Here is a 19,669-nt window from a genome sequence, read left to right as displayed (position 1 = left end):
CTAATGCTGTAAACTGCACTGGACACATGATGAAAATGGAGAAGGTATGAATGAAGCATTTGGAAGCTGCATAAGTAAACATTTAAAACTTCACAACCTGATGTTCACGGATGAAAGATGTGAGTTTGAGAGAGCCTTTTAATTCAGGTGGAGCTCCGCTAAAACTCTTTAAACATCACATTTATTTTGACATTTGTTTTTTTAGAGAAATGATAAATGCAATGCCTTGGGTGAGTTCAGCACAGTTCAGCAGACTGTTGTTCTGATGGATTTTTTTGGATGCTTTTCAGTCCACGGGAAAAATATACAGAGAGAACTAAAAGTCAGGTTCTGCTTGAAAGGTAGGCACTTTTTTCCCCATTTTGTATAAAATAATAAGTCACTTAATTCAGTGATTCATTATGTTTATCTTTTGTGCTGTTTGTTTTATAACTTGAGTGTTTTTACAATTTAGTAAAAGGCCCTATTAGTGAAAATAAATTTGTATGTACCTGTGCCATTAAAGTACTAATATACACTAATATAATACAGTATATAATAAAATGTACCTTTAAGGTTCTTATATGCACCCTTTAGGGGTAAATAAGGTACAAATACTGTCCCAGTGACAGCTTTTGTACCTTTACTGTAGCTATACAGTACATCAAATGAAAAGTCATTTATATAATATTAAAATATGCAATTCATTAACTAAATAAGAACAAACAAGTGGAAATTAGATTTACTAAAAACTGATAAAATCATGTGGTCACTAGGAAGCTGGATTTCTGCTTTAACCTTTTAGTACAAGCACTGATGTTGAATATACTGATGAAATTACCATTATTGCCTCGGTTTGGCGTGTTTATGCATTGAAGTCTGAATGACTGATCCCACTCGGCAGATGTTTCAGGACTTAAACATAAGGTTCTCTTGATATTCATCAGTACACTGGGTTCGGCAATAGATTATGTTTGCATAATGAATTAAGGAATTAGGGCTGGGAGCTGCCGCTTGCTTTGCTCCAGAGCTCTGGCCTGTTTACTTGCAGATGACATTCATCACAGCCCAAGTCAGATGCTTAATGTGCATGAAACGAACACAAGCTACAAGCTCTAGTCTAAAGAGTCAAAGAGAAACTTTGTAAGCGACGGTTTCCAGCACTTTAGAATTACTAAATTTAGCATTTCTCATCACACTCTGTGAGAGTGAAAACCAGGGGTAATGACTGTTCAGCAATGTAATTAACAACGGCCCATCTCTTCCTTAATTTCCTATTGACCGCGGGATCCGTGCTGGATCTGCCTGACTTTAGATTTGAATTTATAGATGTTTCCTAATGCATAATGAAGAGTTTGAATTTGAACATTTGCAATTAGTTCTGTTAACCAGATTTTACCAAAATTGTGAATACAATAAATAAATAAATAAATGGATAAATTAATAAATACAAATGAATAAATTAATAATAATAAATAATAAATAAATATTTTTGGAACAGTATATATATATATATATATATATATATATATATATATATATATATATATATATATATATATATATATATATATATATATATATATATATATATATATATATATATATATATATATAAATGTATATATATATATATATATAATATACAAATGTAAAATATAAACATAACATATTTTTTCTTAAATATATACATGCATGTGTGTGTATTTATATATACATAATAAATATACAGTACACATATATTATGTAAACAAAATCTTTTATATTGGACTAATATATATATATATATATATACATACATACATACATATATATACATATATATATACATATACATATATGTGTGTGTATATATATGTATATATGTATATGTATATATATATGTATGTATATATATATATATTAGTCCAAAATAAAAGATTTTGTTTACATAATATATGTGTACTGTATATTTATTATGTATATATAAATACACACACATGCATGTATATATTTAAGAAAAAATATGTTATGTTTATATTTTACATTAGTATATTATATATATATTATTTTTATATAATATAAATTATATGGATATAAATATATACAGTACAGACCAAAAGTTTGGGAACATTACTATTTTTAATGTTTTTGAAAGAAGTTTCTTCTGCTCATCAAGCCTGCATTTATTTGATCAAAAATTCATATACAAAAATTAAATATTGTGATATATTATTACAATTTAAAATAATTGTTTTTAAATTCATTATACTTTAAATTATCATTTATTTCTGTGATGCAAAGCTGAATTTTTAGGATCATTATCACATGATCCTTTAGAAATCATTCTAATATGATGATTCATTATCAAAGTTGGAAACAGTTCTGCTGCTTAATATTTTTTCAGAACATGTGATACTTTTTTAGGATACTTAAAAATGAATTAAATAATGAATTATAAAAAAAAATAAAAAAAAAGAAGCTATATTTTTAAAATATAAATATTTTGTAATAACAATATACACTACTGGTCAGTAATTTGGGGTCAGTAATTTTTTTTCTTTCTTCTTTTTAAATAAAATCAATACTTTTATTCAGCAAAGATGTGTTAAATTGATAAAAAGTGATAGTAAAGAAAATATATTATTAGAATATATATTATTAGAATTTTTTTTTTTTTGAATAAATGCAGATCTTTTTAACCTTTTATTCATCAAATATATTAGACAGCAGAACTGTTTCCAACACTCATAATAAATCAGAATATTAGAAAGAATCAAAGAATCCTGAAAAATAAAAGCTATCACAGTTTCCATAAAAATACGAAGCAACACAGCTGTTTTTAACAGTGATGATAAAAAAATGTTTCTTGAACAGCAAATTAGCATATTAGAATGATTTCTGAAGACACCGAAGACGTTCTAAACTCAGCTTTACCATTAAAGGAATAAATTACTTTTTTTTTAATATATCAAAATATGCTTTAAATATATTTTATGTATTTAAATATAATTATAATTCACAATATTACAATGTGTTATGGCATTTTTGATCAAATAAATGCAGACTGGGTTAGCATATGTTTGTTTTTGTTTAGTTTTTTACTCAGAACATTAAAACAATCTTACTGACCCCAATTTAATATAAAATAATAAATATAATCAACAAAAACGCAATAGAAAAATTGCTTGTCTTAATTTTAACATCTTATTTATTAACCATCAGTTAGATCTGATGGCTAATAAAACAAACCTTATTATATTTTAATATTATTATTTTCATTGATTTTCCTGCTTGCCCGCTGGCCTCATCAGAAAAGACCTGTGACCCCTTTTGTGGTCGCGACACACCAGTTTAATCAATAAGGGGTTTTCTCCACACACACAGAAGGTGTACAGTACATGTGTGTCTTGTGTTCGACGGATGTGATACCTGTGAGAAGGTGTGTGATGCTCATGTTCCCACTGCAGGGCTGGATCATTGGCTGAGGTGTGTGTATGTCAGGCTGGGGCGAGGACCCGGTCAGGACAGGTGCAGGGGCCGAGCGCTGGTCCTCAGCTCATGCTCCCTGCACTAATTAAGTTTAGGGGCTTTGTGTGGCCGTGCTTGGTTACTCTGGCAGGCTACGAGGACTCAATGTACAGGGATTTACCTTTAAGAGATGTAATGAACATGGTCTTACTTCTTCAAATCACATGTCCTTTGTTCATTCTCATGGGAAAGGCTCTTCTTCACGCTCTCCTTAATCCTGTGCTTGAAGCCTGTTTTTACTAGGCTTCCTTTCTCTCTCTCTCTCTTCATCTATCGCTCTGCTACACCCTCCATCACAACAGAAGCTTGTAGCTACAATAGGGGTTATTTTAAGAGCAGACACTAACTCACTTGGGACATGTGTTGCACTCACCTCTATTGGTCACTTCCTTTGACAGGCCAGAACATTAGAAGCTGGTGCCACATTACATACTGCAGGGCTTGCTGCAGTTACAAATCAGACTGATGTTTTGTTAATAATAATACTTCATTTTTAATAATAATAATTAATTTCTTAGCTGCCCAATTACTTTATACTTTATACTGCATTAATTTAGAATTTCAGCCATTAATTCTTCCGTCAAACTGGTAATGGTCAAATATGCCATTATTTTGGTGTTAAAAAGTTTTTTCTGCCATTCATAGGCTGAGCCCAAAAAATATGTCCTTTGTGGTTGCTCTTAGAATACTACTGTGTTTGTTTTCTCTAAGGAGGTTTTGAGAAAGCATGTGTTAGTGATCCTCTCAATGGCAGTGACTTGGCTGGCAAAAAAAAACAAAAAACAAAAAAAACATTAAAATCATGCTAATTTTATTTGATCTATTTCCCAAGGTATTTCTCATTGTACTTTAGTTCCATCTGATGTACTAAAACTACTAAACTAAATGCTGAAATAAAATAAAAACTATATAAGCAGATTTTTAAAACCAAAACTAATAAAAACGACACAACCACACAACACAATTATTAAAACTTTAAATAAAAAAATGTAAAATAATTCAATAAAAAAGTTGTATTATATTTTGGTTAGTATTATTAAATGGGCTGTACAGGGCCCTATGAAATCTGCTTTATTTTTTCCCAAATTCCACTTAAATTGATTTTATTTTTTTCTTTTAAATTTTTCTGGATTCCATTTGTTTAGTTTTTTTCATTTACATTTTTCTAGACTAATGTTTTAATGGTTAAATTTAATTTTATTAATTAGCATGCATGTCTAATATATGATTGAAAATTAAACATCAGATTATTATTTAGGGCCCTATTAAAAGTTTTGTTGCTTTTTTCACTTCCATCATTCATTTCATTCATCGTTCTTCTGAATGCATAAAAACATATTTATTTATTCTTAGCCTTATAAAGTTCTCTGTTGTGCATTTACATTTTTCTGTTTATCAAATGAAGGCATAAAACATGAAAATGAGACAAACGTTATTTTTTTCCAATAAATGAGATTTTCAAGTCAAATTAAAATGTGTGATTATTCCTTAAAAATTTTCAAAAGTTGTAGTAATATTAGTATTAGAAGTAGTAGTATTACTTACATTATACTGAATTAAAGTAATATATTTCTTCTACAATGTCTTCAAGTTAAACCAAACTTTTATTTTGGTTCAACTTGAACATTTCTGTGTGTATGTAATTTGACGTTAGTTTTACTCAAATGAAAAGGTAAAATTCTCATAAAGTGTTACTCAGAGCAGTTCTGGAGATGTCATTGGTGTATTTATGTCGTCAATACACAGGGAAGTTGTGGCCTAATGGTTACAGAGTCGGACTCCCAATCGAAAGGTTGTGAGTTCGAGTCCCGGGGCCGGCAGGAATTGTGGGTGGGGGGAGTGCATGTACAGTTCTCTCTCCACCTTCAATACCATGACTTAGGAGCCCTTGAGCAAGGCACCGAATCCCCAACTGCTCCCCGGGCGCCGCAGCATAAATGGCTGCCCACTGCTCCGGGTGTGTGTTCACTGTGTGTGTTATCACTGCTCTGTGTGTGTGCACTTTGGATGGGTTAAAAGCAGAGCACGAATTCTGAGTATGGGTCACCATACTTGGCTGAATGTCACTTCACTTTCACACTTTCATTTAGTGAGTTGACAGATGCTGAAATTGTAATTCAGGACACTAATAAAAATAAAAAATAAAAAAAAATCAGTACACTGATATACTCACAGCCAAGTTCTTTTTGTTCGTTGATTAAAAGTAAAAAAGGCATACTGTTAATGAACATCCAGTAGCCATCTACTCTTCAGAGAATGGCGTTCAGATAAATATGCAAATATGTGCTGCACACTTTCCTCTCAATAATGAAATAAACAACGAAAATTGCAATGCTGAGAAAGCAGCAGTTAAGAAAGCATTTGATCATAAGAATGTGGAAATGTTTAAACAAACTCTACAAGTCACCGCATCATGTACAGTTAAGATTAGACTAATAAAATTTACTCTGTTATGATCGACTATACTATATTTTTGATTATATGGAAATGGCTGAGGGAGACTATAGTTTGAATAAACTTTTCTTTGTATAACACACTGGCATTACAGTAAAGAACAAGGAGCTCTTGGAAGAGAGTTCTTACTGACGCGTGAATAAACATCACTTTGTTTTGATTTACCTGACTCCTTTATATAAAAATCAAGTCTTTAGACTTTTATAGACAATCTAAGAGGTTTTGTTACCAGTGTTGGAGGAAATTACTTTTAAAAGTAATGTATTACAATATTGCGTAACTCCCTAAAAAAGTAACTATTACATTACATATATAATTACATTATATAAACCTAGACATGGATGCATAGCGGTGCATTTTAATGACGCAGATCCATGATTAAGAACTTAATCATTTTCAATACTGCCGTATTGAGATGCCTGAAGAAAGTAAAGAAAACATACAGACTGCAATACAACAATTTACAAATCTGATGAGAAATATTCCTCACGTCTCCTCAGTATGCAAAGGGAGAATAGTCTTCAGGCGATTAATTTGTCATTCCGGCACAAACACAAAGAGTCCCAGTGTTGTGTTGACGTGAACTATTGTGTTGTACCTGAGCCTGCAGATGGGCACCTGCTCAGCTAAGCAGAGTGATTTAGATGATCACAAATGAAACAAGTCACAACATCTCTGTCTCAAGACTAGGGCTTTTGGAGCTTATTTTAACAAACACATGAATGTGCCAAAACACACACAACACAAACTAATTGTCCAGCGACCAGATGGCCAGCAACACACCGGTCAAGTAAACACTCTTACTCGCGTGGAATCAAGCCAAATCATGTTTCACTAAACCAAATGAGAAATTGTTCTGCTGTCAAGAGAATAAATGCATCACAAACAGATCATGCTGACAGCAGTATTTTGAGAAGTTAAACATTAGCTCAATCATGTTTGCCGTAATTTTTTTATTTTTATTATTGTATTTGAATGCTTGAGGTGAAATTTCAAGCAGTTTGGCATTCTGTAATTCATAAGCATTTTGATATGCTTTAATTATTCAAAAATTTTTAAAGTTTCAGCTTCTCTATAATCATTCTTTTTATGACCTCATGTTAATTAAGAAACGACATGAAATATTTGTGCTTTTAAAAACGTATTCGTCAAAGTGCAGTTTCTTTTACAAATAATTACGGGGAGGCTGTTTTGTAATGAAAAATCTTCAAAATAAGGCATGTATCCTGAAGCCTAAAAAAAGCAACAATAAGTACACTCTTGGTGCCTAGAAAATGAAATTAAAATATTTATTGATCACACATTGACCTTTTGTGATAACATGCCCCGTTAGCGCAGCTCACACATTTATTACAGTTTTTACATATATATTTTACATATATATATATTAAATTGAGTTTGAACATAATTTTTGACAATCTACAATTCATCAGCAGTTTGAAATGCTTTAGTTAATCTAAAATTAATGCTTCAGCTCTTCTATATTAATCTGCATACACTTTTTTTTTACCTCACATTGAGAAAATACATTAAATATTTGTGCTTTATTTGTAGTAAATCATATTTGTATTTCTATGAATTAGTGAAGGCAAACTGATCAAACTTTGACCTTTTTTTGACAACATGCCCCATTAGCACAATATGTTATGAAACACAAATAAATGTAATTAAACATGTATAAAATCATGTAAAGAAACTACAAATCATTGTTTTGGCTAACTAAAATATTGATCTTGAATTTAAAAAAATATGACACGTTTTTATATATATATATATATATATATATATATATATATATATATATATATATATATATATATATATTAATAAATGAATGTGCTTTTCAGAATTATTTATAACTATACTGTGGTTTAATACTTTAAAATCAGTAACACCATAAAGGTTTTTTTTAAAACTCATGCACTCATAATAACTCCTAATATTTTCCATCATATATTCAATGATAACTTCATATTTATGTAATCAGACTAACTCCCTCATTGCATCTAAAATGTATCTCAATGTAAACACATCCTGAAATGGCTAATTAATCTTAAGTCCCATAAGCCGTGGTTTGTAAGAGCTGTCGCTGGTGTTTGTTGGGAGCCCCACACAGTGGAAATGGACAGTATCAGATTGCACCGCTTTGCCCTAATTACCAGAGCTTTGCCTCAGCGGGCCGTCCTGGTTTGTTAACAGCAAAATCTCATTAACATGGATGAGGTGGTCTGAGGGGGCTCAGTATAAATACCTGCACACGCCCTGCTGGTGGCACACAGGTGGGACCCTGAGTAGGTGAACAGTCATGACCTGCCAGGCCTTCAGCACCACTGATTCCTTCACTACTCTGAGCGGAGACTCGGCCGCTCTGCCGCTGCTCATGCATCACACCGGAGCCGCAGACTGTCTGCCTGTCACCAGCCACACCGCCAACATGATGCCTTCAGGTAAGCCTCATGCTCTTGGACGATCACACAGTGGTTCTCTATTGAGAAGAGGGAAAAAAAGTCATACTAAATGCTAATAACAAAATGCACCTAACTGTATAGTGTTGCAGAACTAGGATAGCTAAAAAAATAATTGTATTAACTGTTTAAAAGGATGAGGAATTGTTAACCATATCTTTTTGTTGTTGGTACAAACCCATCTGGCATTTGTCAATGATACTAATGCAATGTTTGGCCCGGTGTTTGGCTGGTACAACTCTGCTTTTATTTATTTACAAAATGGTCAGTTTTCCCATTAGGAAAGATAGATTTTTTTTTATTATTATTTTTAGATTTAATACATTTAAAGCAAAACCAGTTTAGAAAAACCATCAAATAATATAGATTTAAAATGATAAATTTAATCAAATGCACTCCAGTTAAAAGCCTGGGGTCTTTAAAAATGTTTATGCTCACCAGCGCTGCATTAATTTTACCAAAAATACAGCAAAAACAGTCAAATATAATTACAAACTAGACCAACTGTTATCTAGTTTAATATATTTGAACAAGTAATTTATTTATGTGATGCAAAGCTAAATTTTCAGCATCATTACTCCAGAATCATTCTAATATGCTGATTTGGTTATCAAGAAACTTTTCTAATTATTTTTAATGTTCAAAACAGTTGTGCTGCTGTTGTAACTGTGACATGGTTTTTTCTTTGATGAGTAACTATTATACATGATTTCATAAATGACTTTTCTGTCAGTTCTGGTTAATTTATTGCATCCTTGCTCAATAAATGTATTCATTTAATATGTCTGTGGAAGACAATGACTTATTGTTTTAATCTTTGATGAATAGAAAGTTCAAAGAACAGTATTTATGTTTTAAGCTTTTATATTATAAATTACTTTTCTGTCACTTTTGGAAGAAAGAAAATTGAAAGAAGTTGCAAACATTACATCTGAAATAAGTGAGAAAGTTGTACTTGTATAGATCCATCTCTGCGGTGACAGCATTCATCCACTGGGAATACTTTCCTTAGAGGTTTTTATGAAAAACACAGAAGAGACACTGGACTATAAGAGGATGTCTTTTTGACCTAGTCTATATGATCCTAAAGTTCATGCATTATTTGATATTATGTCCAGTCCTCACTGCTGTCATCACTCACAATCTGTCTGACTCTCACTCTCAGGAATGACCTTTCCAGAGATCACATCTCTTCATCTCAGGGGAAATGTTTTTGGAGAAATATCACCAAATCAATAGTATATATGTATTTTAATATAAGAGAAACATGTATTCTACTGCAATTCAATTTAGAGAAGCAGGTGAGATTGTATAAGGTTTTTTTTTTAAGAAGTCTCTTGTCACCAAGGCTGCCTTTATTTCATTAAAATAATAATAATAATAATAAAAAAATATATATCCTATTTTATATATTTGTAGGTTATTTCCGGTGATGTTAAGCTGAATCATCATCTTCAGTTTCACATGATCCTTCAGGAATCATACCAATATGCCGATTTGCTGATGATGAAACATTTATTATTATGTTGAAACCAGATGTGCTGATTATTATTATTTGAAAACTGATCCATTTCAGGATTCTTTGATGAATAGAAAGTTCAAAAGAACACCATTTGAAACAGAAAACTTTTTTATCATTACAAATGTCTTTACTGTGACTTCGATTAAGTGCATCTTTGTTGAGTAAACCTGTTAATTTCTTTAAAAAAAAGTAACTCTTACTGGTCCCAAACTTTTGAAAGATAACGTAAATTTCGTCCCACGGTTTTTTGTGACACCTCTCACAGTCACTATAGGGAGCAAGAAAAGACAAACAGTAATTTGTTGTAATAAGTCAAAATTATGTAGACGTGGCTAATCGGCTCAATTTGCACAGCTGTTACTTCTCCGCAGATAATGATCGAAGCAGACATGTTATTAGTTTGACATGTTGATGGCTAAATTATCATGTTCTTATTTTGCCCAGTTTTGTCTCACACGCGAGAAAGTATTAGTGAAAGTTTGATCAGAAACTCGATGAATTGAGTCAAATCTCTGCTCACTGTTTGCCATAGTAAATCATAGCTCTTATGCATAATTACTGAACTATGCAATTTAACACGGGCTCTGAGCAAGAAGATGCAAAACTCTCAAATGAAATGTTTTGGCATTTCTATTCACATGCACATATGCCCTCTGTTAACTCAGCCCCACTTACACCTGCGGAAAGTGACTTCGAGTGTCAGAGTATACAGCTATCTGAAGTTTAAAGTGTTATTTATCATAATGTGGTTGTTAATGTATCTGAGCGCTTAACTGCTGGCACTAAAGCAATGGGTGTTTTTAACAAGGCATCAAAGGTTGATCGCTTCATTTCAATGCCAGTCTTGTGCATGCACTACTGAACAAGGCCGGCCATCATCTTGACGTGAGTGTTAGTGGAGGCTGGTCTCAGAAAGATGTAGCGGTGTTTGTTGAGTTTGATTACCACCCACGGGTTTACTCTGATCTGAACCAAATTCAATTGAATGTTCTGTGCAGCTCTGACAGCCGGAGGTCACTGTGCATATAATGAACTATTATCTGTATTAACATACTTGCTTTCCTTCATTAAATGAATTTAATTCTATTTTCAGATGCATTTGATGAAGGAAGGAATTATGCAATCTGGTATTCATTATTACCGCAATAACGAATTATTTGTGTAAATGTCACCTCTGCAGAGATGCAATGAGGTTCGGGAAATGTGGCAGTGCTTCTTCTGTAAATTCAAAGCAAAATGATCAGGGAAACAGGTGCCCATAGTCACATGAATGGGGATATACTGTAATATTTTATATGTTTGGTTAAGGATTTTTTAGGGGTGCCATTCGGATATTTCACTTATAGTCCACAAGAGAAAATAATAGTGGAATTAAAAAAATGGCCTTTTCAAAAGATTCTTGATTCTTAATGTCTGTGTTGTTTCCTGGATGATTCACAGACTTTTTTTGTTTTGTTTTTTGATAGCTGTTGATAAGGCCCTTTTCTGTGCTGTACAGCTAAACTGTCTGCTGTTTTGCAGGAAAATCCTTCAGGTCCCAGAAATTCTATGGTTTTCCTTCTGGAGCATCAGTGACTGTTTGAACCTTCTGTAATAGCTGCATATGAGTCCCTCAGCTACTCTCAGTGTGAAAAGATGGATCTCAAAACCATACAGTCATTGCTGGAAAGGGTTCATATATGTGAAAGATGCTGGAAAACTGAAGAATTTGTGGGATCTGAAGGATTTTGAACTGTTCAGCACAAACAGGGACTCATGAACAACTATCACAACAACAAAAAAAATAAAATAAAATAAACCTGCTGTGGATAATGCAGATAACAACACAGAATTGAGAATCGGGGGTATGTAAACTTTTGAACAGGGTCATTTTTATAAATTCTACTAATAATCTATTTGTGACCCGTGCTGGCAAAATTAGTCAGAATGCACTCATTTTGATCTACAGCAATACACAGCCTAGCAATCCCAATGCTCCAAATAGTAATTAAACATCTACAATTATCTTTATTTGTACATTTTCTGAGAGAATACCTTTTTCTCTGCTCGCTTCTTGCGCTGCTGTTGACTGATGATCTATGAATCGTGCACATAACGCAGCTTCAGCCGTTATGATTGATTATTAGTTTTTCTTACTTGAATGCTTTTGTTTAGATTTAAAATGAAGAAAGTAGCTATTGCACTAGGCCTATTTGTTTCTTTCTTATATTTGTTCTACTGTTCTTGATTTTTTGCATCTGTTCTTATTTTTAATATCAAAGATAAAATTAAAAACGGCTTTATTGTGATTATTAATATGGTAATTAATATTAAGAAAGGAAGTGGAGGAAACAATGCAACATTGCTAGCTGGTTTTGCTTTGGAACCTTTGTAACTTGATTTTTCTCTGAACTGACTTTGCCGACTTCAAACAAGTCAGTCAATTTTGTCAGAGTCCAACAAATCATTTTGAAGGCCTTTTAATGGAGAATGAAAATAAAAAGAACTCATAATAAAGATTGTGACTCATTTTGCCAGGCGCACAGGTAACATTTTGTCTTGTGGACCACATGTAAACAGATTTTATGTGAAATAACTTATTCAGGACAGTACTAAATAAAAAAGGACATGCATTTTGTTGATCCCTCTTGATTTGGTAAAATATTTTGTACTGCAAAGTGTATGTAAAATTTTGACCGAACTGTATATTGCATACATGTTAAACATTGTGGTATCAAATGTTCACACGTTCTGATTTGTACACTGTAATATACAGTTTATTTACATTTAAATTACTTTTTAATGTTTATACTATTATTTTTGATATTGTTGTTTTTTGCACATATATTACAAATAGTGCAATATTGCATTGTTCACAGTTATGCCAATAAAACAATTGTGCCTTTTTGTCTGTCTATATCACAGATATTAGTGTCTGGTTTATTCCCCTCAGGTCTGCCACTGGTCCAGTCGTCCAAACGCTCTCATATGCACCTGTCCGCTTCTGCTTTGGGCAATGCATCAGCCAGCCTGCACTACCCAATGCCCCCATGTCACTATAGCAACCAGCAGACCACCTACGGCATGATGGCAGGTACGTCAAGTTACACACAAGTTACACAGGTGATTCAAGTATTGTTCTTCTGTGCATATGCATTACTGTACATCATATACACACAGAATACAGGATTTAGGATGTGTGTGTGTGTGTGTGTGTGTGTGTGTGTCTGTGGTAATGATGTCTGATCTCTGTCTCCAGCACAGGAAATGCTCTCTGCCAGCATCTCCCAGACCCGCATCCTGCAGACCTGCAGCGCTCCTCATGCCAACATGGTCAACGGAGCCAACTCACTGCAAGGTAGACCTACTCTACAACTTGTGCTTGAATCCCCATCACATTCACATGTGTCAACACAGCGTTTCTCACTTCTGCTGAGTCCTGGGAAACACGACAACAATAGTGTACACATTTTAAAAGATCATAGTCAGAATAAATAATGTATAATCGGAGACAAATAGTTATCCATGACATTGTGCTGGTGTCTGGTGTTATTGTGCCACACATGACTCGTAGCCTTCTACTAGAAATGTAAGAGTTTACCAGGTAATTTCAGTGTGTTTGTGCTTCCACCTAGTGTCTGTAATAAGAAATAACAAGTGTGTCTAGCGTGAGATTTAGTGACGCGTACAGATGACTGTCCAAAAAAACAAAAAAAACACTTAGTATAATTAACCGCTGACTTGTTTGCCTTCACCTCTTTGCCTATACTGTATTATAACTCACAGAATCATATTAATATTTATGCGTTATTGTAATTTTTTATACTTAATGTAAAATTAAAAATACAGTGTGTGTGAGGCAGAGGCAATATTGCTCTAGCCACAAAAATATCTAGCCACTAGAGGGAGATACAGATCAATTTATTGTTAAAACAAGAAACCCTCGACACATCCAGAAATATCTTACATCCCCATTATATGGATGTAATAAAAAAATTATATATATATATATATATATATATATATATATATATATATATATATATATATATATATATATATATATATATATATATATATGTATGTATGTATATATATATATATATATATATAATTTTTTTATTACATCCATATAATGGGGATGTAAGATATTTCTGGATGTGTCGAATATATATATATATATATAATTTTTTTTTTTTTTTTTTTTTCAACTCAAAATTTACACTTTGTCCTTAAAAATAGAGAACTGGAATAAAAAAATCTATGTATTTAATTTTTCTTATTAGCTCCAATAATGAGGAAAAAGTGATGATTAAGAAACATTTCAGGTGTTCTCACTCTCACAGATATTTCAAACGAAATGTTTTATTGTGTAATTGGTAATTGGGTTTATCTGCTAAACCTTTCATATTTTTTTCTGTGTCTCTAATATCTCCCTTTAACAAAAAAAAATCAGTTATATATAATCTACATAATCTATAAACTATACATATTCATTTCAAAAGGTGATTTATTACTGAAATTATACCAGATAGATCTCACTGAAATAGACTTCACAACATCTTTAATACTGAATAACCTATTTTTGGCTGTTTGAATCTGTTGGTGTTCAGAATTACGAACACATGATATAGTTTGCAGGGTATTGAAACATGTCCCAGTGTCTCTTGTAGTCTTTGGTGATGGTTAGATGGTTAGATGGTTGAATATGGTTAGATATTTTAAGATTTGATCTCCTTGAGAGTTATTATTCATGCTAACACAGCTTTGATTTGTGTCCTATCCCGTAGGAGCTCTGGCTTCACGCCTCTATAAGTTCCCAGAGCACAGTTTGGGTGGGGGCTCCTGTGCTTTGGCCCACAGTTTACCGCCGCTGCCCCAGGCCCTGCTCATGGACGAGCCAACCCTAGGAGACATCAAGCAGGAGCTGCGCAGGAAAATCCGGCCCCTGGAAGAGCCGCCCGACATGGACTCACCTCAGATCCGTGAACTGGAGAAGTTTGCTAACGACTTCAAACTGAGGAGAATCAAACTAGGTTTGTCTTCTGAGCTGGACCATATTTTTTATAAAACTATGTAAAACATTGGCGCACCATATTTATTATATCACTTAGTTTATTTAGCTTAGCTGAATAGTTTATATTAGATAAAGTTATTGCTGTGACGTTCTACTATTGAGCTTTTATCTACATTCAACTGCACGCTTTGTTTGCTGACATTTGTTTGGTCATTTACACAACCTTCTCTGCCTAAACTGAAAACTCTCGGTCAGAATAATCTGAAAAAGTAAACAAGATTTAATGCAGAAAGTAATTTTTTTTTAAGTAAAACTTTTAATTTGACATTTTTACAAAGTGCATTTTTTAGAAAGTGTTTAGAAACATAAACCTTTTTTATGTCGTTAATATCCCAACCAGCAAAATATGTTCGAGTTTTGGAAAACATTTTTTTAATTAAATTTCTATTAAAAAAGGGGTTCACCCAAAAAAATGTAAATTCTGTCATTAATTACTCACCCCTATGTCGTTCCAAACCCATAAGATTCGTTCATCTTCAGAACACAAATTAAGATATTTTTGATGAAATCCGAGAGCTTTCTGTCCCTCCATAGACAGCAATGCAACTGAAACATTCCTAGGCCCAGAAAGGTAGTAAGGACATTAAAATAGTCCATGTGACATCAGTGGTTCAACCGCAATTTTATGAAGCTACGAGAATTACTTTTGAAAAAATAATCCTGTTAGCTAGGATTATATTAAGTGCAAATAAAATAATCTTGAAGATTTGAAGTACATTAAAAGTGCACAATCAATACAATTAAGCACACTTCTTTTTCACAAGGGTTAAAGCTTCTCCTAACTTTTAGCGTTGATTAACAGGTTACACACAGACCAATGTTGGTGAAGCGCTGGCGGCTGTGCACGGCTCTGAATTCAGCCAAACCACCATCTGCCGCTTCGAGAACTTGCAGCTCAGCTTCAAAAACGCCTGCAAGCTCAAATCCATCCTGGCAAAGTGGCTGGAGGAGGCTGAGCAAGCCGGTGGTGAGTCAACACACTCCTTATTTATTTACCACTATCTTATCATCAGTGTTGGGGAGTAACTAGTTACATGTAACGGCGTTACGTAATTTAATTACAAAATAAATGTAACAGTAATCAGTTACAGTTACTAAGAAAAAATGAGTAATTAAATTACAGTTACTTATGAAAATTGTAACGATTACAAAGAGGATTACATTTGAATATTTACACGCATCCACATACAGCTTATTTCTTTCCCAAATTGCACTAAGACATATGGCCCATAATCTCCGAGACGCGGAAAACACATTTGTAGAATCCAGTCATAAAAATGGAATTCAGCCTATAACGCGGACGCAATATGCCACATTTTGGACGAATAAATCAAAAGTAGGTCAGTACACTTGAATTAAAACCCGATATGGACTGATGTCTGTGAATATTAAGCCGCAAAAAGACTGAATATGAATCCTGCACGTTCTGCGTGTCTGTGGAAATCAGGCGCTGACTGGACATCGGGAGAACCGGTGGCCTGGCAGACGATTTGGCCCTATATTTTAATATTGTTATTGTATAATTGCAGGCCGAATAGCCTATACTAAAGCGATTATTTCCGAATCCGCCATTCGATAATTAAATCTCTAATAAATCATGAATCGGTTAGTCGTGACTGGCAATGGTTGGGCTCGCGCGCTCTCCGCGCCTCCGCCGAACGGTTTGGATCAGACTCCGAGTAATCAATGCGAGAGAGAGAGACCGGAGTGAACTGTGTAAGCGCACAGCTGGAGCAGAGAAGCGACACTTCTGTTCAGGGTTTCAGGTGCAGGTCAGTTTCATCTGTAAATATGCTAATGTAGTTTTGTCTTTGTTTACTTAGTCAAGCAGCAGCAGCACATTGCTCGCAATCACTCAAAATACTGTATAAACGACGTCATTATTATCTTTTGTAATGTTACAGTAGTAATTTAGCAGACAAATCATCATATTTTATCATAGGTTTAGGGGGAGCTAGTGCATACAAAAACACAACCCTTAGGAAAATTAATATAGCCTATGGTATGGCACTAACCGTGGTTTAATTATGGAATTTGTAGTAAAAATAAATACAAGTGGTAATTCATTTGCCAAAAAAACAAAATTGCACTTACAAAACATGGTAAAAGTCAAATAAAAATCTTCAGTATTAAAGTCATGAGAGAGATGGATGGATAATGGAAGTGAAGGTGCAGTTCAGGAGAGAACTCAAATCTTTTTTCCAGTCCAAAAAAAAAAATAGGGTTGTCCATGTTTCAGAATGGGTTGTGGGTGTATCAGTGTGAGATTTTCCAGCCTATTTTTTTTCCCAGTCCGCCCCTCATGGAAATTAATCTCTAGAAAAGTCACTTCATGAGCATTTTTTACTTATTTTGAGAAACTATCATCATATCATATACAAAGAGACAGCAGTGTTTCAAAAAAACACCAATGTTTCAGGAGTTTAGTACACAAAATAGGACACATGCTTATTAGATAACCGTATTTGAGTTGATGTATATGCTTTTATTTTTTTATTAACTATTTTTCCCCAAACCATTGTTAGATGCAGTTAGATGCCTGTAGTTATGCAAAGATTTGGTTTCAAAAACAGTATCTATAAACTATTTCTTTAGATTTTAAACCTGCATTGAACTTCAGATCAATCTCAAAGTAAAAGGCAGTACTAAAGTCTGATTGTGTGGTGGATGTGTTCAAATGTGATCATCTTAATTCAGGTGATGAAGAATGGTGAAAATCTGACAGTATTGAGCACTACTTTAAGGTTAAACCTGCATGGTGTAAAATGGTTGAAGATGATTAACAGTTGCAAATGAACATTCATTAGAAATTTATAAAAGTAATCAAAATGTACTCAAAAGTAATTAGTTACATTACTTTATTAAAGTAATTAAAAAAGTTACACTACTATTACATTTTAAATAGGGTAACTTGTAATCTGTAACCTATTACATTTCCAAAGTAACCTTCCCAACACTGCTTATCATTATCTCTGAGTTTTTAATGAAAGCATAAGATGGCAGAGTCACTTCTCTTATTTGTGACTCCCATCAGCTCTTTTTAATGAGAAGATGGGCATGCATGAGCGTAAACGCAAACGGAGAACAACCATCAGGTAAATGGGGAATCTGACCTACACAGAAAACAAAAGCCATTATATCAGCATCTCCCTCTAATTAATACCTAATTAGTTCTTAATTTCCTTCCTCAGTCTTGGGGCTAAGGAAGCCTTAGAAAGGAATTTTGTGGAGAAGAGTAAGCCATCATCTCAGGAGATTGTGCGGATGGCGGAGGGTCTCCATCTGGAGAAGGAGGTGGTGCGCGTTTGGTTCTGTAACCGCCGGCAGAGGGAGAAGAGGGTCAAAACCAGCCTACATCACAGCTCCTTCATGGCCAAAGAGACCGCAGCCTGTAGACCTTGAAGATCCAGGGTCTCAGCGATGCTGATGTGTGATTAGCTACTGGTAAAAAACCAGCACCAACCTTTGGCAGTGAGTGGGTTTATTGTACTGATTCACCAGCAGGAGTACTGGATATGCTGCAGTGACCCCAAAAATGTATTTGATCACACTTAAGAATGTCTGAATGTTATATCATCAAATATCAAACCAAGTGACCAGTTTGAAAAAGCTTGTATTTAGAAGATGCATGAAGTCAGTTCTCCTCAAGTTCACACAGGAGTCCTATCAGAGTAATTAGAGGTGTGGAGAATCACGTTAACTAATTCGTGAATATATGATCCACTAACGTTTTACAAATACTTAGTGCCATAATACTATTTCTTGTTAATGAACATCCAGTTTTATTGTTTAAATCCCAAATTTCTGATGACTTTTGTACGGAGCCCCACACATGACATGCAGGAAAAAATAGTGGGCTAAATCGTGTGCACGATTTACTAATCCGTTCCCTCAATGTACTAAAACGTGCACACGATTACTATTGCGTTCCCTCGATTTACTATTTCGTTCACTCGATTTATAAATTGTGGTAATTGTTAGAGTAAATCGCAATAATAAATCGAGGGAACTCAGTAGTTATCGTGTGAATGTTTTAGTTCATTGAGGGAACAAATTAGTAAATTGTGCGCACAATTGATTTATTTTTTCTTGCATGTCATGTGCGGGGCTCCACATTCATAGATTTAAAGGGGTGCTTTTAGTGTCCAAATACAACTTATTTAATTTAATTTAATTTACTATTTAATTTAATGTTTTTAAACTTTGACAGTTAGTTAAATGTTTTTTTTAAAGGGTTAAAATAAAGTTATAAAGCAGTGATATTTATACATTTGTGTCCAAATTGTATTTTATTATATTTTTTAATGAATAAGACCATTTAAGCAACCCTTTCACTGGAATTGAACCTTGAACTATTAAAAGACACAACATTTTTCACATTTATTTTTATAAAATTGTTTTTGCTCTAAAACGGGATACGTGATTTCTTTAACAATATTTTTTGACCTGAAGGTAAAATTTAAAATTGCTTATAAGGGCAGAAATGCATCTTAATACTTTTTAAAGTATTTAAAATAATTTAATAATCATTCATATATTTAAATGCATTCCAATCAAAGTTTAATATATTAGCAAAATATGCAAATATTCTGAAAGCATATCCTGGAAACGTGTCATTGCACTGTAGAATTTTTTATGAAGCAAGTAAACCTTTTTGTGATGTAATTTGTAAAGAAATTATAC

General features: G+C 33.4%; 1 protein-coding gene across 1 annotated transcript; it reads left to right on the top strand.

Annotated features, from left to right (window-relative positions):
- The first annotated feature begins 8,234 nt into the window (after positions 1-8,234).
- On the top strand, positions 8,235-18,904 carry pou1f1 (POU class 1 homeobox 1). Its single transcript, XM_059499328.1, has 7 exons — positions 8,235-8,390; positions 12,863-13,003; positions 13,169-13,267; positions 14,700-14,945; positions 15,789-15,953; positions 18,021-18,081; positions 18,178-18,904. Exons 1-7 carry the CDS (start codon positions 8,249-8,251, stop codon positions 18,386-18,388), a joined length of 1,065 nt encoding a protein of 354 aa, XP_059355311.1. The 5' UTR covers positions 8,235-8,248; the 3' UTR covers positions 18,389-18,904.
- The last annotated feature ends 765 nt before the right edge of the window (positions 18,905-19,669 follow it).

The sequence above is a fragment of the Carassius carassius genome, chromosome 19 (assembly GCF_963082965.1).
Source record: "Carassius carassius chromosome 19, fCarCar2.1, whole genome shotgun sequence".
In the NCBI taxonomy this organism is placed as follows: Eukaryota; Metazoa; Chordata; class Actinopteri; order Cypriniformes; family Cyprinidae; genus Carassius; species Carassius carassius.
This window is presented reverse-complemented; position numbering and strand designations above follow the sequence as displayed.